This window comes from Trematosphaeria pertusa (assembly GCF_010094035.1).
Source record: "Trematosphaeria pertusa strain CBS 122368 unplaced genomic scaffold BU26scaffold_7, whole genome shotgun sequence".
Classification (NCBI taxonomy): domain Eukaryota; kingdom Fungi; phylum Ascomycota; class Dothideomycetes; order Pleosporales; family Trematosphaeriaceae; genus Trematosphaeria; species Trematosphaeria pertusa.
This window is the reverse complement of record NW_022987218.1, coordinates 1,503,963-1,527,585: the sequence shown is the minus strand read 5'-3', so window position 1 is coordinate 1,527,585 and position 23,623 is coordinate 1,503,963. Positions and strand designations below refer to the sequence as shown.

At 53.7% G+C, this 23,623-nt stretch overlaps 12 protein-coding genes across 12 annotated transcripts; 9 read left to right on the top strand and 3 right to left on the bottom strand.

Annotated features, from left to right (window-relative positions):
* The first annotated feature begins 438 nt into the window (after positions 1-438).
* BU26DRAFT_519353 (uncharacterized protein) lies at positions 439-940 on the top strand. The gene is made up of 2 exons (XM_033829027.1): positions 439-616; positions 695-940. Exons 1-2 carry the CDS (start codon positions 476-478, stop codon positions 731-733), a joined length of 180 nt encoding a protein of 59 aa, XP_033684211.1. The 5' UTR covers positions 439-475; the 3' UTR covers positions 734-940.
* Positions 941-1,752: 812 nt separating this feature from the next.
* BU26DRAFT_505274 (uncharacterized protein) lies at positions 1,753-2,504 on the top strand (the record flags this gene model as incomplete). The annotated part of the gene is made up of 4 exons (XM_033826838.1): positions 1,753-1,885; positions 1,941-2,027; positions 2,083-2,280; positions 2,332-2,504. The coding sequence occupies 4 exons, from the start codon at positions 1,753-1,755 to the stop codon at positions 2,502-2,504; spliced, it is 591 nt and encodes a 196-aa protein (XP_033684210.1).
* Positions 2,505-3,200: 696 nt separating this feature from the next.
* Positions 3,201-3,889, bottom strand: BU26DRAFT_505273 (uncharacterized protein; the record flags this gene model as incomplete). The annotated part of the gene is made up of 5 exons (XM_033826837.1): positions 3,201-3,227; positions 3,284-3,435; positions 3,489-3,617; positions 3,680-3,748; positions 3,808-3,889. The coding sequence occupies 5 exons, from the start codon at positions 3,887-3,889 to the stop codon at positions 3,201-3,203; spliced, it is 459 nt and encodes a 152-aa protein (XP_033684209.1).
* A 340-nt stretch (positions 3,890-4,229) lies between these two features.
* On the top strand, positions 4,230-5,808 carry BU26DRAFT_564865 (uncharacterized protein; the record flags this gene model as incomplete). Its single annotated transcript, XM_033833319.1, has 4 exons — positions 4,230-4,505; positions 4,569-4,699; positions 5,464-5,635; positions 5,686-5,808. The coding sequence occupies 4 exons, from the start codon at positions 4,230-4,232 to the stop codon at positions 5,806-5,808; spliced, it is 702 nt and encodes a 233-aa protein (XP_033684208.1).
* Positions 5,809-6,352: 544 nt separating this feature from the next.
* On the top strand, positions 6,353-8,438 carry BU26DRAFT_551006 (uncharacterized protein). The gene is made up of 4 exons (XM_033832079.1): positions 6,353-6,752; positions 6,814-7,713; positions 7,773-7,846; positions 7,895-8,438. Exons 1-4 carry the CDS (start codon positions 6,391-6,393, stop codon positions 8,353-8,355), a joined length of 1,797 nt encoding a protein of 598 aa, XP_033684207.1. The 5' UTR covers positions 6,353-6,390; the 3' UTR covers positions 8,356-8,438.
* A 243-nt stretch (positions 8,439-8,681) lies between these two features.
* Positions 8,682-10,900, top strand: BU26DRAFT_540557 (prolyl-tRNA synthetase). The gene is made up of 6 exons (XM_033831554.1): positions 8,682-8,947; positions 9,002-9,026; positions 9,081-9,741; positions 9,819-10,046; positions 10,116-10,536; positions 10,602-10,900. The coding sequence occupies exons 1-6, from the start codon at positions 8,714-8,716 to the stop codon at positions 10,692-10,694; spliced, it is 1,662 nt and encodes a 553-aa protein (XP_033684206.1). The 5' UTR covers positions 8,682-8,713; the 3' UTR covers positions 10,695-10,900.
* A 60-nt stretch (positions 10,901-10,960) lies between these two features.
* BU26DRAFT_457165 (Sfi1-domain-containing protein) lies at positions 10,961-14,827 on the bottom strand. Its single transcript, XM_033824937.1, has 2 exons — positions 14,594-14,827; positions 10,961-14,529 (listed from the first exon to the last, which is right to left on the bottom strand). Exons 1-2 carry the CDS (start codon positions 14,661-14,663, stop codon positions 11,054-11,056), a joined length of 3,546 nt encoding a protein of 1,181 aa, XP_033684205.1. The 5' UTR covers positions 14,664-14,827; the 3' UTR covers positions 10,961-11,053.
* A 196-nt stretch (positions 14,828-15,023) lies between these two features.
* BU26DRAFT_564861 (uncharacterized protein) lies at positions 15,024-15,255 on the top strand (the record flags this gene model as incomplete). Its single annotated transcript, XM_033833318.1, has 2 exons — positions 15,024-15,185; positions 15,235-15,255. The coding sequence occupies 2 exons, from the start codon at positions 15,024-15,026 to the stop codon at positions 15,253-15,255; spliced, it is 183 nt and encodes a 60-aa protein (XP_033684204.1).
* Positions 15,256-15,301: 46 nt separating this feature from the next.
* On the bottom strand, positions 15,302-19,110 carry BU26DRAFT_519349 (uncharacterized protein). Its single transcript, XM_033829026.1, has 5 exons — positions 18,996-19,110; positions 18,799-18,829; positions 18,216-18,750; positions 16,648-18,166; positions 15,302-16,601 (listed from the first exon to the last, which is right to left on the bottom strand). Exons 1-5 carry the CDS (start codon positions 19,077-19,079, stop codon positions 15,531-15,533), a joined length of 3,240 nt encoding a protein of 1,079 aa, XP_033684203.1. The 5' UTR covers positions 19,080-19,110; the 3' UTR covers positions 15,302-15,530.
* Positions 19,111-19,497: 387 nt separating this feature from the next.
* Positions 19,498-20,492, top strand: BU26DRAFT_314440 (uncharacterized protein). The gene has a single exon (XM_033821963.1). The coding sequence runs from the start codon at positions 19,671-19,673 to the stop codon at positions 20,451-20,453; it is 783 nt and encodes a 260-aa protein (XP_033684202.1). The 5' UTR covers positions 19,498-19,670; the 3' UTR covers positions 20,454-20,492.
* Positions 20,493-21,348: 856 nt separating this feature from the next.
* BU26DRAFT_505266 (uncharacterized protein) lies at positions 21,349-22,105 on the top strand (the record flags this gene model as incomplete). The annotated part of the gene is made up of 2 exons (XM_033826836.1): positions 21,349-21,919; positions 21,966-22,105. The coding sequence occupies 2 exons, from the start codon at positions 21,349-21,351 to the stop codon at positions 22,103-22,105; spliced, it is 711 nt and encodes a 236-aa protein (XP_033684201.1).
* An 820-nt stretch (positions 22,106-22,925) lies between these two features.
* BU26DRAFT_519347 (uncharacterized protein) lies at positions 22,926-23,611 on the top strand. Its single transcript, XM_033829025.1, has one exon. The coding sequence runs from the start codon at positions 22,989-22,991 to the stop codon at positions 23,397-23,399; it is 411 nt and encodes a 136-aa protein (XP_033684200.1). The 5' UTR covers positions 22,926-22,988; the 3' UTR covers positions 23,400-23,611.
* Positions 23,612-23,623: the final 12 nt, after the last annotated feature.

Below are 23,623 nucleotides of genomic sequence, written 5' to 3'. Positions count from 1 at the left end.
CAGCCCGGAAACCTTTTCGCTGACTAATACTTCACTTTCAGGTACGGATTCTTCTCTTACCCACCACAGGTACGTATCATTTCAGCAACACATATCTATTTATTCGCTTTCGACGATGCCCAAAGGAGATAAAGCGAACTCTTCGCCTTGGAAATATCTCCCCGGAACAGGCCTGAGAGTGCGCGCCTTTCAACATACAGTCGCATCTATCCAGCGTTGGTGACTCCCTCCGGCAAAATCATCAGCGCATTGTGCATCTGCGCCAGAGGCTTGGGGGGATTTGGAGGTATATCATGTGGCAGGCATTGTGCGGGGTATCTGCACAAACCGCACAAGATTAAAAAGGGTCTCCTTCAAAGACGATGACCTGAAGACAGCTCATATATACTTCGCTGAAGCGTTCCGGAAGACCTATAGATAACTCTACCAACTATCTCTAGATCTACAACTTCTCAACTTGGTCACCGTATACACTATGCATGCATCTATGCCCGAATCCACGACGCATCCTCAGGTCCGCTTCTTGGTAGCATGCCCGCGTAGCGGGTCTACGCTGCTCGTGCGCATCTTTGCGGAAGCGGGTAATTGGAAGCTTACCAAAACGCAGCCACCGATAGTAAGTTATTCCTCATCAACGAGGAGGTGCTGCTTAATTGCTCACAAAAGGTGAAATATACTTACAAATTGTTTCCAGTGCGCAGCGACTACGAAACTGTCAAGCCGGTGTTCCTAATCCGCGACCCAATCCGCGTATACGATAGCTAGAAGAGCATCGGATGGACGAGCATTCAGTCCCTATGTGACTGCTTCGAGAACAACTTCCGCATGCAAGACCGGGATCCTACCGGGAAGCTCTACGTTCTAGTATACGAGAAACTCGTACAATACCCTCTGGGCGAGATTGACGGGGTTCGTGGGCACCGGGGCATCGACTTTTTGCGCCAGGGCTGCGGGGGCGCGCTCTTGGTGGGTTCCTTGAGGAGCTGTGGCGTAGCAGGCAGGATAGGACGTGCTTGCGGCGGACGCTAGTTCTGGGTGTTCTGGGTGTTCTGGCTTGGTCGGTGTGGTGAGTGGGTGCGGTTGTGCCGCTAGGGTCGCAAACCTGGATGAGGTGCTTTCTCCAACGCAGTCGCTCCAGAAAAGCATTAGAGATTGCACCGCAGTAGCGAGGTTTTGGCACAGCTCCTTTAGTACCTAACAGTAAAGTCAATTTACCTTTCAAAGAGCCGGTATATCGTTTAGTACCTAGGTGCTGGACCAAGTTACATGCGCTTGTGGTTACCGAGGCATTTCACGCAAAAGGTACTATATTTGCGCTCGTATGGACCTTCGCTGAGCTAACTATGATGTTCAGTTTGTTGGAAGAATACTGATACTTTTTGGTTAGCTTCTTTCGCTTCACTCAATCCGGTACGACATGATGGGTGGTACCCTGCCGTTGAACGAGCGACTTCAAATTCTAAGAAACTTTTACTCCCCATCTAAGATGTATGCTTGTTCTAAATCCCGACCATATGCGCGCCGAACCGAAGCTGAATTTCAAAATATACAAGTCACTCTTTGCCTGGGACAGGCTGACTTGCGTGCGGAGAAGTCGCCTCGTTTCACCACCCCTTCTTGGCAACGCGGTTCGTGCCTCCTTCCGTACGTATAGAATCTCCTGGGATTCTCACTTCGCTTCCTCTCCTCCTCACTCCAACAATAGCAACAACTTCGACTTCTACCTTCTACACACACTTCGCGGACCCCGCCATGCGCTTCACCTTAGTAGGTCTACTGCTTGCTGCAGCCTCGGCGGTGCTCGCAGCCGCAGCTCCTGCCCCCAACAACGTCACAATCCAGCGCGCCGACGACTACGTGGACAAAGGTCTCGCGGAGGGACTCGGTACGATATCCGGCTATATATAACGTCGATCCTTTCGCTAACAACACCTTTCTAGCCTTCCTTCAGTCGTATGGCCGGGAAGAGTTGGAAGCAGTTGAGGCCGTGGCCGAGGGTGGGCCGAAAATCGTGTGTCACAACACGGGTATGATGAGTTCCACACCTAAACTCAGATTCATTGCTGACATTACCAACTCCAGACGGGAAAGACGCTCTCGGCGGCAAGTGCAAGTACCCATTCGCCAAGGATATGTACTGGATCGCTGCCCAAACCTGGTGCAGCCAGTTCTTCAACAAGATGACCGTGCCGACCGGACAGTCGTTTCCTACCAAGCTCATTGCCTTTAACTGCGGAACGGACCCTGTAGACAACGCCGGCAAGAAGTGCGACTTTCTCGGTAAGTTATTGGTTGCGAAACTCAAGATATTTACTACTCACGCAATGCTAGGCAACATCCGCATGGACAGGGATGCCGGGCGCGGGGGCGAACCGGATGGCTGGAACTACATTGATCAGAATCGGTGCATGGCCTACATCCAGAATATCTGGGGCAAGTGCGGTGGTTACGGCGGCTATCAGAACACGGAATGGGGCACAATGTTTATGATGTGTACCAACTGAGGGCTGCTCCATCTGCTCCGCCAGTCTCTTCTACCACCTTTCGCCAGCCATTGTCATGAACACTCAAGTAGCAGATTTCAGGCATAAGAGTGGCTGAATAAACGCCATAGAGTGAGGTAGTAGATTGGCTACAATCTTCATCCCCACTGTAAATTCATGACTTTCACTTGAATTGTGCTGAGTTGAAGTGTTCACTTATCTTATAATAGTTAAAGACTTTCGGAAATTACGAGCAGAGACTGACTGGAAACGCAACAAGGTGAATTTCTGGCGACTCGAAAGTAGACTCGTTAAGGCAGGCAGAAGAAAGAAAGCGCATTCCAACTGCAATAATGTACATTAGACACGAATGCAGTTCTACAGGACTTCTTAGCTACACAGTTATATAGCTTTCGACGAAGCCTACAGGGCTAGAAAAATTTAAAGGGAATTTACATGACTGTCGCGAGACCCTCAACAGTGTTCTATACCGGCTCTTTTAAGAGCGCATTGACTTTACCGTTTGGTCAAAGGGCGATGATAAGATAGATCTCTTGATGGCATTGGATTTAGTTGCTGGAGACAGCGCTGAGGCACGGATTTCAACTACATAGTCGCCACCACTCTTCGGGCAGAAAGATTTAATAAATCCTCCGCCATAATCTCAAAGGGGTGTTGTGTGCGAGCGAGACGCTTCTCGAGGAGCAGTTAGAAGACCTAAGCTTGGATGCAGAAGCCGTGTACCTTCACATGCAACGTTAGCCAATTCGCACGAGAGACTAGCGGGCTGGAGAGCTTACCTCGCCGTAGCCTGTCTCATACGAGCCTCCCTCTCCTCCGCAGGCGTTGACGATCTTGCCCATGTACTCCATGCAGCGCTGATAGGAGAGGGCATTCCAATTGTCGGTCGGCTTAGCGCCATTGCCCCAGTTTAGATCGTAGCGGACGTAGCCTGTATTGCGTCAGCTGCCGCAGCTTCTTGTTCGAAGGGGCCGCTCAACGTACCCATGAAGATGGCCGGGCGCTTCGCACATTTTCCGAACCAAGGGCAATAGTAGGCATCGCCGCCCAAAAACTTAGCGTGGTTGTACGGAACCTTGAGCTCATGGACGGGGACGAGGCGCGGCTCGTAGTCTAAAGCGGGCGGCACAATTAGAGCTATGTCTGTTTTGAATTTGGATCGGGACAATGCTTACACTGACGACAGTAGTGGTCCATCTCGGTGTAGATGTCCACGAAGTTGCAGGTTTTGCCCTCGGGGGAATCTACTCGTGTCAGACAGTCTCACCAATTTCGACCTTAGCACACATGAAAAGAGACATACTGCGGCCGTGGCAGTGGGTATCACCCTCTTTGGCGAAGCAGACAGCTGCGAGGAGAAGGGTGAAGACCAGCAGGAAGCGCATGGTTTGTGGTTGGTTGTAGTCGTTTATACGTCCAAGAAGGGATTTGGGAGTACGTAGAAGTTGTAGAAGATGAGTGGAGGTGGGAGCGAGAGGAACAGGCAGATTGGTGGTAAGATTTATAGCGATGACGAGCTAGCTCTTGGCCAGTGCGGAGATAAGGCAGCTACTTTTCACTTCTTTCGCCGGCGCTGAGAAGGAGGGGTTGCTAGGGAAAGAAGGCAACACGTGACACGTCGGCGTCAACATACCTAGGTATATAAGTTCCCACGCTCTTAGTGCTCACCTTCCCACCACCTCTTCCCTCAACCGCCCAGCAGTAAAGCTTTCGACAGTCAACACAATGAAGCTTCCCTATCTCGCCGCCCTCCTGCTGGCAATGCTGGCTTTGCTGGTCTCTTCAGCTCCCACCATTGCACCCACTTCCATTACCATCGCTTCCTCTGTCGCCGACTCCAAGGTCCCAGGCAACTTCCAGCTTCGGGACGGCTTTCTCGTAGCTGCACGTCACCCAGACGCCCATTCCGTCGAGGACGAAGCCCAGCTGGCTGAACGCGGAGTGACGCCAGTGAAGCGAATTCCTCCATCCTTCTTCAAGTTCATCCCCAGCCGTGAATGTGTGAGTATCTCTTCCAAATTCACTCGAGTACCGTTCTGGTCAAGCTGACTGTAGCGTCATAAGTGGAACTGCGTTGTAGCCCACGGGGCCATACAGGGTATCAAACGCCCCATGTGGGGATGGAATGAGAATAGGGACAATCCTTGGTGGACCCGTGGGGGAATTCCCAACAGCTTGATCCCCGCGCTCAACACGTAAGTTACCTTTGCGGTCGCCATTCTTTACAGAAGCAGATTGCTAACCCAAGATGTGCAAGCGTGGCCAAACAGTGCTGGATGAATTGCTTGACGCTGGGCACATACGTCAACGAACTTTATATTATACAGACGATTCCCGACTGGGCGTGGTTGGGCTATATTGCCGCGCCCATCGTCTGGCAAATTCGTCCCCCAGGGCCTCCTCCGCCCAAAGAGTAGCCGACTGCGCTGTCACTGGTCACATTCACGGAGGAGTATGGCCTTTATAGCCCTAATGTGGGTCAATCATGATCAATCTACTCTACTCACGGAGCATGGCTCCAGTATGTAGACTGACGCAAGGTCTATAGCAATGGTGCTAGACGGACTTGGCAGTCGGATTTGGCGCCAGACAAGAATGGAAACGACGTCCTAACATTCCATTCTTTACATTGTGACTGTGAATCCGTGACACCACTCTCGGTTCCAATCCGACTTGCACTGCCGTGTTACGAACGTTCGCCATCGGGCTCGGCTGGATCATGGACTTTGCACTCAGCGTACGCCCCATATGAGCCTATACCTACCTCGAATGAGGAGGAATCGCCGAAATAGATACGGAAGGAGAGACAGAACAGCTATTGGGGCCACAGGCCGTGGATGTGGTCGAAATTTAAGCCCAGGGGCAGAGCTTCACTTACACATACCGCATCTCCGAGCGTGACATCCCCAGCCCGACTGAGCGCACCCCTGCCCCGACTCCGCTGCCCGCAACACCCAAGCGGAGCAACAGCCTTCGAGACGCCCCAAGGACGCCAAAGATGCGAAGCGCACATAGTACTCACGGTTGCCAAACTTGGGCCAGAACCCTATGCCGATTACCTGGCCACCACGAACAAGCTCGGCGTGTCCAAGACAAACGGCTTGTTCCAGAGGGTGCTGAAGCACCTCAAGGTTCCCAATGACCAGGTCGTTATGGTGGGAGCTACGAACGCGACGTGCAGCCAGCCCTCGAAGCTGGCATGTACTGCGTCCAGTACGCCGAAATGGAGAACTTCTCGCTCGATACGTACCCAGCGAGGATCAATACGCTCAAGAAGCTGGAGTACATATTGGCAGATGAGTAGATGCAAGTGCCAGCGGCGGACGCCTGATTCGATGAGGACACCTCGAGCCCGAAGCACGTCCAGTTCGCGGACACAATAACACCCTGAGAAATCCTGAACAGTATCTCTTTTCCATCGCAGTTTAATTTCCATCCAATCTCATCATGCCGAGTTCGCACCTTCCAATCCATATTCCCGTCAATGCGCCGTCCCATTCCCCCTCATCGTACCCGCCATCTCCAGCCATCCATACTCACTCGTCACGCGTACAGTGGTATGATTTAGATATTAGGGACCATGAGCACGAGCGTTGCAGACATTGGTTATGGTGGCTCGATGGTGCGTTTGAGACTAAAGTAATTAAAATGTGGTGTAGGGAAAAGGCTAATGATTGGACACGCTGCAGAAGCCCAGTTCACGCGCAAAATGTAACACCTACAAGGAGCAAGGTGGTGAGATACCATTAAGGCGACAGTAACAGCTCATTTGAGCACGTGAGACTTGTGTAGAAGTGGGTATTTAAAGCGAGTAGAGGAAAATTCTCCAAAGACGGAATTCTCAACCTCGAAATCTTTTATTGACTCTCAAAAAACTTTCGCTAAGATGGGGCAATCCGTATCATCCACGATCGATGCGCTGGAGAACAATGCTCAGAAAGAAAAGCTAGCTAACGATGCCATGAACTCTCTCATCGAGCTCGCAAAAATGCAGGTGAGGGAGTTTGAGCTAGCCGTTAGGAGTACATCGGATAAGCAGATGGTACCCGTCGACAAGATTCTCGGGAGCGACAAGATTATCCAATGCAACATCAGCAGTGAACCAAGCAAAGTCGAAGATATGATCTCGAATACTTTCACTTCCTTCATCACCGGCGATGTACTGGGCGGCGTGTCAAAGCTTGTTGCGAACGGTATCAAGCTCCTGTTAGGCTCTTATTCGGGCAGTTCATCCTCGCGAGATACTTAGTACGTCTGCTGCCCCAGTTATTCCTACTCTACATGGAGTTTTACTGATCATGGATGGCAGCGCCATCACTTGTGGTAAATTAGGCGGTATCTCCAGATTAGACATGCACTTCTACTCGTATCGTTACACATCCTCGCAGCTGACCGAAGTCGCAAAGCAAGTCCTCTGCGTCAGTATCGTCCAGTCATCTGTCGACCCAACCCAGCTCTCCGACGCAACACTGCGGAATATAGTGCAGAATGCGTACAGTGCATCGACAGAGGACGAGCAGAACAGGATGTACAGTCAGCTTGCGGCAGCTCGCGACGCGGATAAGAATCCGAGATTGCGCGCTATCTCAGATTCTTCGTCTCCGCAGGCCAGTTTCGCATTAGCGGTGTCAAGGGCGAACAACTTCACGCATCCGACTCTGCTGTCCGCATCCGCTGAACCGCAGTATAAGCCGTATTCCAAGGCGTACTGGGCGAGGCTCCAGATCAACACGGCTTCCACGAACACTGAATCCTTGAAGGGCTGGATTGATGGCGTTCTATATGCGGAGTTCGACAAGTATACGGCTAAGAATGGCATCATTGTCACCGCACAAGTGGACCCAACATCTATTTCAAACAGCGAGGTGATCGGGCAAGTCACACTTATGCTCAGCCGGGAGTTGGAAGATGGAGAGAAGCTTTTCAGCCAGAAACTTCTCGCCGCTCTGCAGGGCGCTGCTTCTGAAAAGAGCCCGATTCCTGTGCTCCGCTTCACCATCGACGGTGTCGCTGCTCAGGATCATGACGGCGACGAAAGCGACGACAACTTCAAGGCTCCACACCCGATCAACCCTGATGGCCCTTGGCCACAGTTTGACGAATACGGTCAAGAGTTCTGGCCTGCAGATGCTTTTTCCGACCTTGGCGATCTCATCGACGAGTCCGAGGAAGTGCCCGAATCGGAAGTCCCAAATGGGTTACCAGAAAAGTAACATTACCTCCGTCATCTCTGCAAGCCTATTCTTCGCGTACTAAAATATCCAACAGGCTCCAAGGCCGCGAAGGCCTCACCGAGGCTGACTTTGTCCGCGCTTTTCAAAAGGCTTCGGAGCTCGGCCTCTGTAAGTTCCCCACGCATCATCAATGAGCACATTATTAATCTCTCCAAGGTTGGAAAACCCATCGGGGGAAGGAGGCAGATCGCCCTGTCTTCATATTCCCACAAATCGGCAATCGTGAAAACCCAATTCTCCAATTCTTCGGCCGGGCTGGCACTCACATCCACATCATCACGCGCCGCGACATGTCCGGCGAGACCTGGAGCGTCAAAGCCATAGTGATGACGATACGCCACCCCAATGACGAAGGACCCGATGATCCGCATCATATTTGGCACATCAAGGTCCACGGGCCTACGGGTGGCCGACTCGTGAATGGAGAGAAATTAATACAAGTTGCGACGTATTGGCGCAACCAAAATATGGACTCGGGGAATCGGGTATGGAAGGAGATCCAGGCGGGAACGAGGCCCGACTGGTTTTTGAATATGAGGGCATTGTTGAATCAGCTTGCGAGCGATGCGGATCAGGTCTTGAACGTTTTTATGGGGCCGAATGGTTGGCGGCTTTGAGCCTTTTCAGGAGAGTAATGGAGGTGTAGGTACGAGGTGACTAAAGTAAACAAAGCAGGGGTATATAAGGGTACTTTCGTTACATCTCCAAGACATCTATCCCAAGCTGCTTTGCTGCCCGTTGAGTGCTTCGTTGTGGCCTTTGCGATGGGCGAGTTGTCACCTTGTGCTTTGGTTTTGCCTATGGTTCGAGTGTCCAGTTCAAAGGTTGCCCAGGTCGTCGTACGTGCCCGATGACCCCGCGAATGACTCAGGCGGCGGGCCGTAATTAATCCGCATGCCCCACCATGAAAGTTAAACTCGCGTTCTCCGACTCACCAGCCCCCCTCTCCAGCAATTCGACCCTGCCGCCGCCGAAATGGAGGAAGTACAAGAGCAGTCCAAGAATGCGCTGAAGAAAGCCCAGAAGCAGGCTAAGGCGGCCGCCGCCAAGGCCGAGAAAGCGACCAACGTCCCCATTGTCGGCGGGAAGGGGCAGAAGAAAGATGACTCCAAGGAGATTATTGGTATTACCGTCTCGAAAGAGGGACACTTTGCCCAATGGTATCAGGACGTGGTGATCAAGGCTGAGCTTGTGGAATACTACCATGAGGTGAGAACAAGGGCAATTATATCGCGAGCCCCAGTGACTGACTCAAATGGACAGATCTCCGGCTTCTACATTCTCCGACGTGAGGCTTGCCTCTCAGGACCTGATTCACGAGACTAACATGAGAGATCCGCAGCTGGTGCGATGTACATCTGGAACGAGATCCGCGCTTGGTTCCAAGAACGAATTGCGGCCATGGGCGTGGAGGAGACAAGCTTCCCCATGTTCCTCTCGTCCAAGTCGCTGGAGAAGGAGAAAGAGCATGTCGAAGGCTTCGCTCCCGAGCTGGCCTGGGTAACCAAAGCAGGCGATAAAGACCTCGAGATCCCCGTCGCAGTGCGCCCGACCTCCGAAGCCGTCATGTACCCGTACTATGCTAAGTGGATCCGCTCGCACCGAGACCTGCCGCTCCGACTAAATCAGTGGAACTCTGTCGTCCGATGGGAGGCCAAGCAGACAACTCCGTTTCTCCGAGCACGGGAGTTCCTGTGGCAGGAAGGACACACCGCACATCTTACGGAACAACTCGCAGAAACGGAGGTGCTGCAGATTCTTGATCTGTATGCGGGAGTTTACGAGCAGCTGCTGGCAGTGCCTGTTGTAAAGGGGAGGAAGACCGAGGCAGAGAAGTTTGCTGGTGGCTACTGGACATCGACATGCGAAGGTTACATTCCGACCAACGGTCGCGGCATCCAGGGCGCGACTTCTCACGCTCTAGGCCAGAACTTCAGCAAGATGTTTGAGATCACAGTTGAGGATCACGATAAGAACAAGGTGCACGTCTGGCAGAACTCCTGGTACGTATTGACCACACGAAGCTACTGATCCTCACTTCGCAAGGGAGCACTCTGCTAATGAAGTTGGAATTTGGCAGGGGTCTGTCAACTCGCGTCATCGGCGTCATGGTCATGATCCATGGTGACGATAAAGGCCTCGTTCTTCCTCCTCGCGTCTCCAAATACCAGGCGATCCTGATACCTGTCGGTCTGACGGCCAAGATGAGCGCAGAGGACAAAGCAGCTCATATGAAGAAAGTCGATGGGCTGTACGACGACCTGAAGAAAGCCGGCGTCCGCTCCCACGTAGATGATCGCGAGGGCTAGTGAGTATACCCCTCGCAGGCTTGTTTCTTTATCCTTTAGCTATATGCTGACCACGCTACCCACACCAGCACGCCCGGCTTCAAGTTCGCCGACTGGGAGCTGAAAGGCGTTCCCCTCCGTCTCGAATTCGGTCCCAAAGACGCCGCCAACTCTGTTGTCAGCTACGCGCGTCGCGATACAGGCGCTAAAGGCACCATTCCCATCGCCGGGCTCGCCACGGAGGTCCCCAAGCTGCTGGACACAATCCAGTCGGATATGTACAACAAGGCGGACGAGGCTTACAAATCTCACCGACTGGTGTTGACAGATTGGGATAAGGTCGTGCCGGCACTAGACGCTCGCAATGTGGTCCTCATTCCGTTCTGCGAGGTCGAGGCATGCGAGGACCGGATTAAGGAGTTGACTAAGAGTGAGAACGTGGAGGTGGGCCCGGATGGGCAGAAGATGCCCAGTATGGGCATGAAGAGCTTGTGCATTCCGTTTGATCAGGTAAGTTATTCTGGTTACCAACGTTTGGCTCCGGAGGGGTTGTCGCTAACGTCTCTCTTCTACAGCCTGAAGGTCTCGTTAAGGGCGAGACGAAGTGCCTCATGCCGGAGTGCAAAGCGCTCGCCAAATCCTGGACAATGTTTGGCCGCAGCTACTAGCCACTGCAAAGCGGCTCTTTGCTCAAACGGCGAAAGCCTGGGCGGGATTGAGGCTCCGGCCTCCAAAAAGCGGCATTCCGGGGAGTAGTGCGGCGGCACGCGGGCGTCCGGCGGCGGCGGCGAATTGGCGAACTGGGTTGGACGATTTGGGACTGGCCAGATACGTAGAGAAGAAAGTGTCTGTAGCAATTCAAGATGATAACCACCTCAATGATGCGCAATGCGAGTGAGGGGAAGTGACATAACAAGCAATGGCATGATATATGGGGTATCGTATCCTGAAAACCTAGCTATCCAACAATCACAACACCGTAACGCGCCCGCTAAGCACACTTTCCCGGTTCCTCTCGTTCCTCTTTCTATCCAAAGTGACTCACATCGCCAAAACCGACTCTGCCCTTCCCTCTTCCTCTTCCGCCTCCGCTTCCTCCTGCGGCACTCCTTCCAGTCCCTCTCGCCATACTACTACCAAACCCGCCCTCTCTCAACCTCCTCTCGAAGCTCGTCACACCACCCACGCCACCAGCCCTATCAGCGTCCCTCAATCTCGCAGCAGCAGGCGGCGCGCTCATGACGCCCATTGCCCTCTCCCTCTCTATCAACCCGACACCCACGCCACCACGCTTCTCCGGGCTGGGAGGCAGTTCAGGCCTCTTCCCTCGCACCACACTCCGCTTACTCGGCGTCTTGAGATACCCCGGTCTACCGACTGTCGTTGGGGGGGGCATCGGCGTAGATGTCCAGAATTGCGCTGGGTCGTCGAGGGTGAGGTCTTCGGGGATAGGGGCTGGTGGGGGCCGAAGGATGGACTGTGGCTGAGGGAAGGTTTGTGGGCGTGTTGGGAGGGAGCGCGGGATGGACGACGGTGGGGGTGGAGGAGGGAGTCGGGAAGCAGGCTGCGGCGAGAGGGATAGAGAGAGGTCGAGGTTCGTGTCGAAGGCTGTCCATGCTTCTAGGCGGCGGGTGTCGTCGCCGGCGTCGTCGTCGAAGTCTGGATGCTGCTCTGTTGCATCCAAGTCCTCCCCCTCGTCCCCACCATCGTCGCCTCCACCCTCATCTTCGCTATCTCGTCGCCCAGGTCTTGATCGGCTTGTCGGAGTAGGGGAAACAGGCCGATTCGTCATCCGTTCCGCGGTCTGCTCGTACCAAAAACGGATCATGGCTCTTAGATGCTTTTCAAAGTTCCTTTGGTGTAGGGCGAGAGCGTTCTCTTCTTGTCTTTGAATGTTCCACAAGCGCCAGCCGAGTTTCTTGAGGGCTGACGCTGCTGCGAGCTCGGTGCTTTCCTGACGGAGCGCGAGCGCTTTAGTGGACATTGTTTGTAAGGTGCGGAGGCGCTGAGTCCAGCTTTGTAGATAGCGGACTTGCAGTTTCGTAGAGTGGGATTGAATGGCGCGGGTTCCGAGGCCGCGTACAGTCGTAGTTCGGTCATGCCAGTGCGTGAACAGAATCGTCGCGTTGATGCCTGTGCGGTTCTGAACCCTCTCTTGAGCTTGTCGGTTCTTCTGCGCAATCTCATTCGCTTTCTCTTTCCAGACCCCGAATGCTTTGCGTACGAGATTCATCTTGATCGTCCGTCGCACATGCGCATACACCTCCCGCCTTCGGTTCCTCCGTGCATGCTGGGTCGCCTGGTTCCAACTGTTGAGCGCATGCGTGGTGAGCACGTAAAAACGCGCATCTCCAGCCCATTTGTTCAACTGCTGGAAGTGATCGTGCTTATCCAATAGCTTGTCAAAAACTCTCTGCTTCAGTTTCTGCTCGTATTCTGCGACTACCGCGAATTCCTCAGCTCTTCTTTCGGCGGTCGCAGTCTCGATCTTCCCCAGGCAGGTGCGCAGCAGCTGCTCGCGCTTAAACTGGGCGAACCGTCTCTCGGCGCTTTCGAGAGTATTGCGCTGCTCGTTCGTCCTTGTGACCCAGGTGAGGAGGACGGACTCCTTCAGGTTGCGGTCGTGGACGCGCTGAAAGAGAGAGACTCTAGATGCGAGGGTCCATCTATACATTGTCTCGACCAGCACACGGTCGTTGATACGCTCCTCGAGCGCCTTGATGCGGAGACGGTCATTCCAGGCTGTCCATGCGTTGCGCAAGATGCGCATCTGGTCGACATTTCGTGCTTGGCGAGAGAGCTGGGTGCTCCGATGCCATGTTTGATGAACGGACCGCGCTATCCGGGTATCGACTCTTGCTCGAAATTGTCCGACGAGAGGCGCAAGCTGGGCTTCCTTCCGAAGGGTGGACAAGGCGTTAGTAAGCAGTGCGCGTCGTCGAAACTCCTCAGCTTGAGGCTCAAGAGACTGAACAATCGCTGTCCTTTCTCTCCATGTCTGCACTGCTTTCCGCAGAAGCTCGCGATCCCTTCGATCAGTTGCCCAACTCTCCCTGTCCCTCAAAATGGTGGCAATCTCATGCCACTTCTCGTATGTGATTCTCTTCAAGCGGACATTATGCCACGCTGGTGCCGCAATATCGCAAAACTTGAAGAACCAGTGCTTGAAAACCCTACGCGCCAAATCGTCTTCGTACAACTGCATGGAGAGATATTCTTTCTCCTTGATTGCAGCAGTGCGTCTGCGCCACTTGTCGAGAAACTTCCCAAGTACGAAGTGTTGAATTTTGAGCTCATTGACAGCAGTGATCTCGCGCCAGCCGTTGAAGAATCTTGTGCGTAGGATATGTCGGCGTGCGACCGACGTCCGCTGGACTTCGTCTTCAGCGCTCTTAGCCCAGTGCGTGAAGGCTTTTGTGAGTAAGAACAAGTTCCTGGCTTTCTCTGCGCGTCTTTCGAGGCGCCCAAAAAAGCGTTCCGTCTCTCGGTTCGTTCGTCTATTGTGCATTTCGACTCGCAGAGTGTCCAGCGCCGGTTTGAGCAGACCCCTCCGATCAAATGCCACCGCTCTGCGGTTCATATCCGCCTCTCTTTCGATTTGATCTCTTGTCCGATCTCGCCATTTCTGCATACATGCTCTTGCAAGAGTGTGTAGGCGCTGTTGCTCGAATGCCTCAGCATCGTCCATCAAGCGTGTGTCCGACGGTCGGTATGGTTCCGGTACGTGTTGCTGTGCTGCTTCGTGCGCCATGTCTGGAATAGGCGCGTTGACCCCTGGTATCTGGATATGAGACAGATCGATATCTGCCGTTCGCTCCGTGTGCTCGCTATCGTCCGCGTCGTAGTCCCTGAACTGTGAAGTCCCTGTCTGTCCATCCCTGCGTATCTGGAGACTGCCGCGACTGGATACAGAGCCGCTCCGTCGGTGGCTCGGCCTGTGTTGTTCGGAGGCTGTTCGACGATTCCCGTATCCACTCACCCTGGCGTGAATGGGAAGCTGGGCGTGCGAATACGACTGTGCTTCCGTATCCGATCGTGACCGCCGCGTCGTCCATCTGCTTCCATTCGCATCCCGAGAGCCTCGACGTGAGCGCAAAGGCAACTCTTGTCCAATATCCGGGCCAGCCACCTTATCCGCGCTCCCGTCGAAAAAAGAATCAAAGCTTCCTCTTCTCTCATGTCTTCCCAGCGGATTCTGCGCTCCAGACGGCCCATCACGCGTCGAATCCCCAAAGCCAGTGGTGACTTCAATGCCCTCCCCCTCCGAGTCGCACTCGACTTGGATTCCAATCTCGCCAAGCACGCGCCTAAACCTCTGCACCAGGCTCTCCTCTCTCTTCCTATCCTTCTGCATGCGGAACAGGAAGCGGTGCAGCACGCTGTCGTCTTCAGGCCCAAGGCCATGATCGCCGAGGACTTCTTCGTAGGCATTGAAGAGGGCGCGTGAGGAGCGGTCGGGCGTGGATTGCGCGCGGCGCACGATGTCGTAGAGGAGTTCGATGGCTGAGTACACCTGCCGTTAATGACAATTCTCCCAGACCTCGGCGAGAAACAGTTACAAGCGTACCATCGTCAGACAAGTCATCCTTGGTGAGGTTCGGAGTCTCATTGCTGGGCGCGCTCATGGAGGGTGGCATTCGTGCTCGGGACTCGCTCGTCTGCGGCGCGTTCTCGACAACATGAGCGTCGCGCGTTGTATTGTGGATTGAAAGAGGCGGGATAGTGTCTTGCGGCGGCGCGCACGCAAGTATTAAGCATTACTGGCGGTAAGAAGAGCGATGAATGGGCACGAGAGGTTGTGAAGAGCGCGAGTGAACGCGCTTTGTTGTCGCGCAGCTGGTTGGTCGTCCATTCACGGAAAAATGCGCCAAGACGTCCGTGCGCCCGAACCATGTCCTCGTCTCTGATCTCATCGAAACGACAGAAAACTACCACGAACATATCAGGATGCCGGGTCGGTCACGTCCAATCGACAAATTCGCTGCGGCGACAGCAAAATGCTCGAAGGAGGTATGCATGCACCCTATCCATCGAACTGGCCCATTGCATTGAACCATTTTAAGGGCGCAGCATACGGCAAATGCATCGTGGCCGACTACAACAATGTCTCCAAAGACAAATGCGTTACCGAGTTTCTGAAACTCAAGCAATGCTTTATGGTGAGTATGCACTCGCGCATGTCATCTCAGGATACTGATTGAGGCGCAGGAAGCATACAAGAAGCCGTAACCGGGCGGCGATAACAGCATTTGCGTCGGCACTGCATTGCATCGGGAGGCGTTGGTTGTACAACCACTAAAATATCGTCCATTCATGCCAGCGTCTATCTATTACTGGAAATTTTCCCAATATGACATTGCTCCGGTTCCGAGAAGGCAATCAACGAAGCCCACAAGCACTCTCCACGACCCTAGGTTCAGCTGCCGAAGCCGCACTGGCGCCGCGTGATTCGACGAAACGGTTGCTCGAGCGCATCTTATTTTCATACGGTCCTGTTCTTCGCATTACAGCTTAATCAATCTCAGCAGGAACGTTGCCTTGTGCAGCTCCTGTTCCTCCTGTGCGATAACCGTCTCGTGGTTATTCTCTGGGATCTTGCCCTCCATCTCGGTGATGGCATGCTTGTCAACATTTCTTCGCAGTGCCTTCTCGAAAATGACACCTTGGTTCTCGAAAGCAGCTTCGATGCCGACATCGTCCGGGTCGGACAACACGCGGTACTCCATCCCCACATCGTCGGTCGGAACCAGTCCGGCCTTCTTGCGCAAATCCTGGACGCGGCGAATGATCTCTCGCGCCAGACCCTCCTGCTCGAGCTCGGGATAGCTAGCGACATCGAGAATGATGAGGACGTCGTCGTCCGTGTTGAACTCCTGGTTCTTGCTCTTGTCATCTTTGACCAAGCCCCTCCTAACCATGAGGTCCTCTTTCTCCACGCGGATGCCGTCAACTTGCATCTCCCCATTCTTGATGAAGTCCTTGATCTGCTGACTCGTGAGATTCGGTAGCCCCTTCTTGACCTTGACCGCATCCTTCTTGAGCTTCTTGCCGAGGACAGAGAAGTCGGCTGAAGCAGAGTACTGGACGTTGTACTTTTCCTCCTCACTTGACAGTACCAGATCCCGCACGTTGAGCTCTTCCGTGATGTAGTTTTCTAATGACCTGATATCATCTAGGTACTCTTGCTCGGGATGGATGACCACAAGCGTCTTCAGAGGTATCTTGAGGCCCTTGTTCGCCCTATCTCGGCAGATGCGACCAAGCTCAATAACGGCCTGCATTCGCTTCACCTGCCGTTCTACGACCTCATCAAAAAGTTCATCGCGGACTTCCGGGAACGGCAGGAAATGTACGCTACGGTCGTCCTCTGCGTGGAGATTCTTCGGGATGTGGGGGAGGAGTCGGAGGTAGATATTGTCGGTGATGAATGGAGTGAAGGGAGCAAGACCGCGGCAGAGAGTGTACAAGACTTCGAACAGGGTGTTCAGGGCATGCTTGGTATCATCGAGCCCATATTCGCCCTTTAACCGCCGGCGGTTGAATCGGATGTACCAGTTCGTTGTGTTATCGATGAGCTATACTAGTTAGCAAACACATTCTTACAATCCTTATAACGCTCACCTGGAGTAACCGTGGAACGACTGTGTATAGCCTGTATCCCGCCATCTCTTCGTTGACAAACTTGAGCAGCGACTGGCACGAAGCCAGGATCCACCGATCAAGTACATTCGTATTCGTCTTTTCGGCCGAGGGGTCAAAGACAAAATGCAGATCGGCAACCTTTTTCAGTAGGGCGACCTGCTGTTCGAAGAATTGATAGCTATTCCACAGCGGGAGCAGCACTTTAGAGACAATCTCTTTGACGCCAGCTTCTTTGAAGCGAAGGGTTTCGGCCCGCACAACAGGTGAGTTGATGAGGTACAGTCGGAGAGCATCAGAGCCGTAGTTGTTCATGATAAGGTGCGGATCGGGGTAGTTCTTTAGTCGCTTCGACATCTTCTTCCCGTCTTCGGCGAGCACAATTCCGTTCACTACGCAGTTTTTGAACGGAAGAACGTCGAAGAGAAGAGTTCCGAGGACAGTCATGGTGTAGAACCAGCCTCGTGTCTGGTCAAGACCTTCGGCAATAAAGTCACCAGGGAACGACTTCTCAAACTGCTCCACGTTTTCGAAGGGATAGTGAGCGCTCGAGTAGGGCATAGATCCAGACTCAAACCAGCAGTCGAAAACCTCTGGGCTTCTTCGTAGGACACCCTTGCCCTGCTTGCTGGGAATGGTAATGTCATCGATATGGTGGCGATGTATGTCTGTCAGATCACCCTCATATCCGCTCAGCTCCTTCAATTCTTGAACGCTGCCAATGCACATAACCTCCTTCATGTCGTCGCTAACCCAAAGAGGAAGTGGGGTGCCCCAGAATCGATTACGCGACACAGCCCAATCAGGAGAATTCTGGATCCAGTTCGCGAAGCGCTTCTCTTTGACGAATGAAGGGACCCAGTGTGATCCTTCGATGTTTTCTAGCATCTTCGGAATATGGTCTTGGATCCTCACGAACCAAGACGGAACGGCTCGGTAGATCAACGGAGTATCGGAGCGCCAGCAGAAAGGGTAGCTGTGGGTGACTTGCGAATCAACGACCAGTCGCCCTATGCTCTTGAGGTGCTTGATGATGTTCTTGTCGGCCTTTTTGACGTTCTGGCCCTCGAAATCCCGAACAACGGAGGTGAAGCAACCGGCATCGTCGACCGGATTCGGAGGGGGCCGATTCGCGTTGACGATGCCGTACTCCATGGCAATCTTGTAATCCTCTTCACCGTATGCGGGAGCTTGGTGGACGATACCGACACCGCTGTCCGCTGTTACATAGGTCGCGTTGACGACCTTGAAGCCAACATCCTTGAACTCTTCATAGATGTAATCGAACAGCGGCTCGTACTTCCATCCCAGCAGATCCTTTCCTTTTAGCTTCTGCACAACCTTGTATTTCGCTTTCTTTGGGTCCCTGTATAGTGTCCTCAGAAGTGCCTCGAGTAGCACGTAATGCTTCCCAGAAGCTTCGTCAAGAATCTTGATATATTCCAAGTCGGGATGAGCGGCGAGCGCGACGTTTGAAGGAAGCGTCCAAGGCGTAGTCGTCCTGCTTGCTGTTAGCCGTAATAGTCTTGAATGAAGAGCGAATACAATACCAGGCCAGTAGATGTGTGGTCGGGTCATCCACGAGCGGGAAGGAAACCACCACAGCCGGATCTTGCACATCTTTGTAGTTTTGCGATGCTTCGAAGTTGCTGAGAGGCGTCGCCAGAGCCATACTATACGGCATGACCTTGAACCCCTGGTACACGAGGCCCTTGTCAAACAGGCGCTTGAACACCCACCACTCACTCTCCATGAAGCTGGTGTCCATGGTCTTGTAGTCTCTGTCAAAGTCGATCCAGCGACCTAGCCGATCAATGGTATGCCTCCACTCGGCCGCATATCGCATAACAATAGCCCGACACTTCTCGTTGTAATTCGCCAATCCAATCTCGCGCACGGCGTCTCGGCCAGACATTCCCAGGTTCTTGTCAATCTCATACTCGATAGGCACTCCGTGTGTATCCCAGCCGAACCGGCGCTCTACGTAACGCCCCTTCATGGACCAATATCGGGGAATGATGTCTTTGATTGTCGAGGCCAGAAGATGGCCGTAATGGGGCATGCCGGTTGCGAAAGGCGGTCCATCTACTCGAGGTCAGGTCCGTCTCTCGCGGTGGACTGGGTCCGACATACCGTAGAAGGTATATGGTTGCTTTCCCTTAGACTAGCCTACTGTTAGCCTTGAACATGTAGCAAAGCCCGCACAAGCTCGGGAGCTTCTTTGTTCGCCTCTGTCTCGATAGATGTGTACTGGAGCGCCGACTTCAAGGCTGTACTTGCTATGACTCGGCATCCCTCTGAAACACCCACGGGAGAATGTGGATACGTACCAGCTCGACCTGCCTTAAGAAGGCGTCAATCTCCTTCCACCGCGCGAGGATGCGCTCCTCCTCCTTGGGGAAGTCGATAGACATGGTGTGTCGTGTGCCTGGTGCTCGTCGTGACGGGCAATGTTTTCCTGTTTGACTCCGCGTTGGTGGGGCACGGCCGTTGGCGGAGTCATTGCTGAGTCAGCTATCGATAAGAACGCCCAATCTCAGCCTGACGTTTGAGGCTTGCACCCCAACACCACCAGCAACGAGCCTACACTATCACACAAGGATTGTTGCAGATTGTCCCTCGTCATTATCAAGACCATCGTTCTCATTGATCATGTAGGACTGCAGGGCCACGAGCCAGTGGAGCCTCATGTCGCTTGGTTTCCCCGAGGCACAGATTCTGACTCTCCCCTGAGCTAGTGGTGCTTGGATCCTTCGACGAAATGAACTCACTCTTAAAGGCGACCGCGACCCTTTGGCACTGGTTCCTCAGTCTTCCACCTTGCTGTATTCTTATAATGCCTAATCCAACGCCAAACCGCCGCCCTATACTGCGCCTCTACAGCTTTTTGCTAGCATGCTTGTTTCCGATCGCTTTCGCCGTTGACGCGCCAATATACATTTCCACACCTTCAGAAATTGCAGCAGGCACGCCTGTGGAAGCCAGTCTTAGTGCCGAAGTGCACAATGGCGATACTACTTGGCGCAACTCGTTCCGCATATACTTGGGATCTTCCTATCGGGATAAGCCTCACTACTTCTACCGCTCCGATTGTACGCATCATGAGACCTGAACGCGGCCACTTTGCTGATATCCCTTGCCTCGTAGGCTACCTGATCCACGAACAGACTCTATGCGACCCTCTCGTCGAGATTGACAGCAGCTATGTTTCATTCAAGAACACCACCTTCAGCGTAACCATTCCCACGACTGTTGGGCCTTCCGGCAAACACTACGTTCTTATGGCGCGCATACTCAACACCGACGGCTCGTACTACGGCAGCTCACTCGAATCGGACGTGTTCGAATTGACCGGGGCTAATGGGACTTGGGCTGGGTATCAGACGGAAGGGTACACGCTCTGGGGGGATGATGGGACCGCTTGTAGTGGCTTCGCATGCGTAAAGAATTGCTCAGATGCTGCTGCAAACAGGCTGGGAGCGCAGAACACGACCGACTACGAGAATTGCGCCAACATCTGTCCCGACGTTAGCATCGATTTCGAGAATTCAACGAGAGGAGGGCAGCCTACAGCATCGCTCACCACTCCTTCGCCATGTGCCGCCCTGCCATCTACTAGTGCGACTACGACGCCCGATGTAACGGGCATTGATTCAGCCCCAACCGTCACGAGATCGCGGAGCGCGGCCGCTGCCGCAGGCACAAGCGCAGCTTCGACGGAACGGGAACAGCTGAGACCATGCCTGATTGGCCTGATATCCTTCGCAACTGTTTACCTTATTGGCTGAAATACGTTTATTCGCTCGGCCGCCCTCTCGCTGTTTCGTGCACGGCTCCAGTTGTCACTGAACGGTAACAGTTACCGCTAAGACCTAATAGTGCCACTAAGTCCCGTCGAAAAGACTGACCACGAACCGACCTGAAGAGCTGATATTGAAATCTTGAAATCTTCAAGTGGGCTGGCGCTGCTTTTGTTGAGAGGACACTCAGCGTTCGGTATTGCGCAAAACGTCCGGAACGCGATACATCGGTGCTTCTGTCGGCGCGAGGCCAAACAGCTCTGCATGGCCTGCCGCGTACGGCTTGAGCAGATTTTGTTTCCCGATTCGGAGCTTTTTCAGGCATTGCAAAGATGAAACGGGCGACAGGCCAAGACGGTGGCTAAAGCTTAGCTTGCTTCGTCATGCCCCTGGTCGCTGAAACATGACAGGCCTCGCATCACGACACCACTCCTCGTCTGGGTGGTTGTAGCGGTCTGGCTAGTGATTGATAGCCTTCTTGACACGAACTCTTCGTCACCTCCACGAGACGTAGCACTCCCCACAACAGCGTTTTGTCTCTACAGAAGGTTGGGTAGTGAGTCGCCGACGGCAGGCGACAGTCAATTGACCACTTGTGTCTTGACAGGCTCGTCCCGAAGGCCTGAGGAGGGACTCCCGGCTGGTTTCTGTCAGGTTTCGAGTACTGGCAGGCCGCGTAGGCGTCAACGGGAATGCTTCTTCCCACAAGTTATATATATCGTGAAAACAATCTACGAAGACTGGCTTACCACAGCACAAACTCACAAGCATCATCTGCATTTCATCGCTTTATCCCTTCTTTGTATTCTCTCGGCCGGACCGACTTCGATTCTCAATCCCTTTTGCTTCCTTTCATTGTCCATATTTCTTCAAGCCCCCGAAAATGCGTTCCATCAGCTTTGTCATTACGCTCCTTTTCGCCTTCATTGCGACCTCGTACGCATGGCCTGAACTCCACATCCTTGAGGCACGCAAGGGCGGCAAGAATGGAACTACGAACGGCAATTCCGTCAACAAGGCCTGCCGCAAGATGGCTAAGCTTGAGAAGCTTACTGCCCTCGCTGCCAACCAGACCAAGCTTGACGCCATGGTCGCCAAGGGCAAGCTCAACCAGACCGAGGTCGATGCCATCAAGGCCAAAGCCGCCAACGTCACCAGCGAGCTCCAGACCATGCAGGCTAACACCACGCTCGTCAGCACCTGCTTGGTCGTCGATGCCCACCAGAAAGTCGTTGGCGAATGCAAGCAGATGAACAAGCTTACGAAGCTGGCGGCTCTGGCGAACAACCAAACGGCCATGGACGCCTTCATGCAGAAGAAGAACATCACGGACATGACGAAGCTGCAGGCGAAGATTGCGAACGCGACCACCAAGTTGAAGACTCTGCAGAGCAACACTACACTCACGAACCTGTGCACTCAGCTAGACCAACAGAAGGGTGCAGCCAGTGATGGTGAGTCGACTGCCTTGCTTGATATCAACGCACTGACAGTAAATAGGTACTGCTGCTGCCTCCGGCACCGCTGGTTCGGCCGCGGCTTCTACCGGGTCATCGAGCGGCGCCAGCGAGCTCACCCTCCAGACGATGTCCTACATCCTCCTTCCCGCGCTCGCCGGTATCTTCGCCCTCTTCCTCTAAGCGATGGACTTCACTCTACCACGCCTTCTCGGACAAACCACACGGCAAACCTTCAAAATTACCAAGGCTGGGAGTACAAAAGAAAGGCTTGCTACAGCACGCGGGCCATGGGCGCATACACTGGGTGTGAAGAGATGGATGCAGATGGACTAGCTTGTAAAGTGCGTGCTAACACTCATTGTCACATACTCTAGAATTACATTCGTGTAAATGACATTCTTTCCAAAGCTATTCTGCTCTCTCGCTACTATGATATGTTCACGTCGGCGTGGTGCAAGCGTCATTTTCGCCTCTCCTTTTCACCTTGCGCGACTTGAGGAAGCTTCATTCGGCACGCTCGAAGGGAGACCGCACGTGGTTCCAGCGGCTCCGGGGGAAAACCTGACTAAGCCGTTGTTCACTAACGAGGTTATTGAGAATCATGCGTTACATCAGTGACTAGTTTACGAGATAGAGACTTTCACCTCTATTCCAGGTGAGATATTGCATGCGCCTATACTTAATCCAGCGTGTCCCCATACATTCGTGGTTTCACGCCGCGTGAAAGCATCATTGCCACTCTACACCTCGCTTCTATATTCTATAATTGTCCCCTTCGTCCTATGACTCCCCAAATTTCACACAACACATCACACAATTCAAGGCCCAACGCTTCCAAATCTAAACGCACCCACAATCCCACCCAGCACCAACACCCACACCACATACCCAACCAAACTAAACCTAAACCACCATGAAGCGCCCCACCACCCTCCTCTCCCTCCTCTCTCGCGCCATCCCCGCAGCCCCAACCCTAGCACAAGCCACGCCTGCGCAGCAATCTTCTCTCCTAGCAACCCGCACCCACGCCTTGCAAGCGCAAGCCCGCGCCCTCGACGCCCGCATGCGCGCCATGCACTCCCTCTCTCAAGCCATCGCAGTGCTCCTCCGCGCGGGATTCGAGCGCAACGCCACGGCTTCTCTGGACAAGCTGCGCGCCGTGCGCGGGCGCGTCCAGCGGACACTCGACCTCCAGGCCTGTCTAGCTGCCTACCACGCCCTGAGGGGCTTGCAGGTCGATAAGCGCGTTGCCCTGGTGATGCGGTGGGATGCTGGGGCTGAGCGGCATATGACGGCGGTGGGGGATGCTGTTGGGTTGCTGTGTGAGGGGCAGGCGGAGGGGAGGGGCGAGGAGGTGGAGGAGGTGGAGGACGAGGATGAGGACGAGGACGAGTACGAGGAGTACGATTATTTCGACGAGAGGAGGCACGAGGAGGAGTGGATCCAGGAGTTCGAGGACGAGGGGGACGAGTAGGAAGAGGAGGAGGCGGCGGGTGAGAAGAACCTCGTTGCTGGATTGATCTCCTAGATGCGGCACCCGGACGGAGTAGGACTGGGTTAGGTGTGGTCGCCAGCCTGCAAGAAAGAACGGGTGGTTCATTTACCTGGGTCATGATGGCGTTCTGGACAAGCCCGAGCAGTGTGCTATCCGGATTTGCACTAGTAGCCATGGCGGCAAGGGTTATGAATGATGGAGGC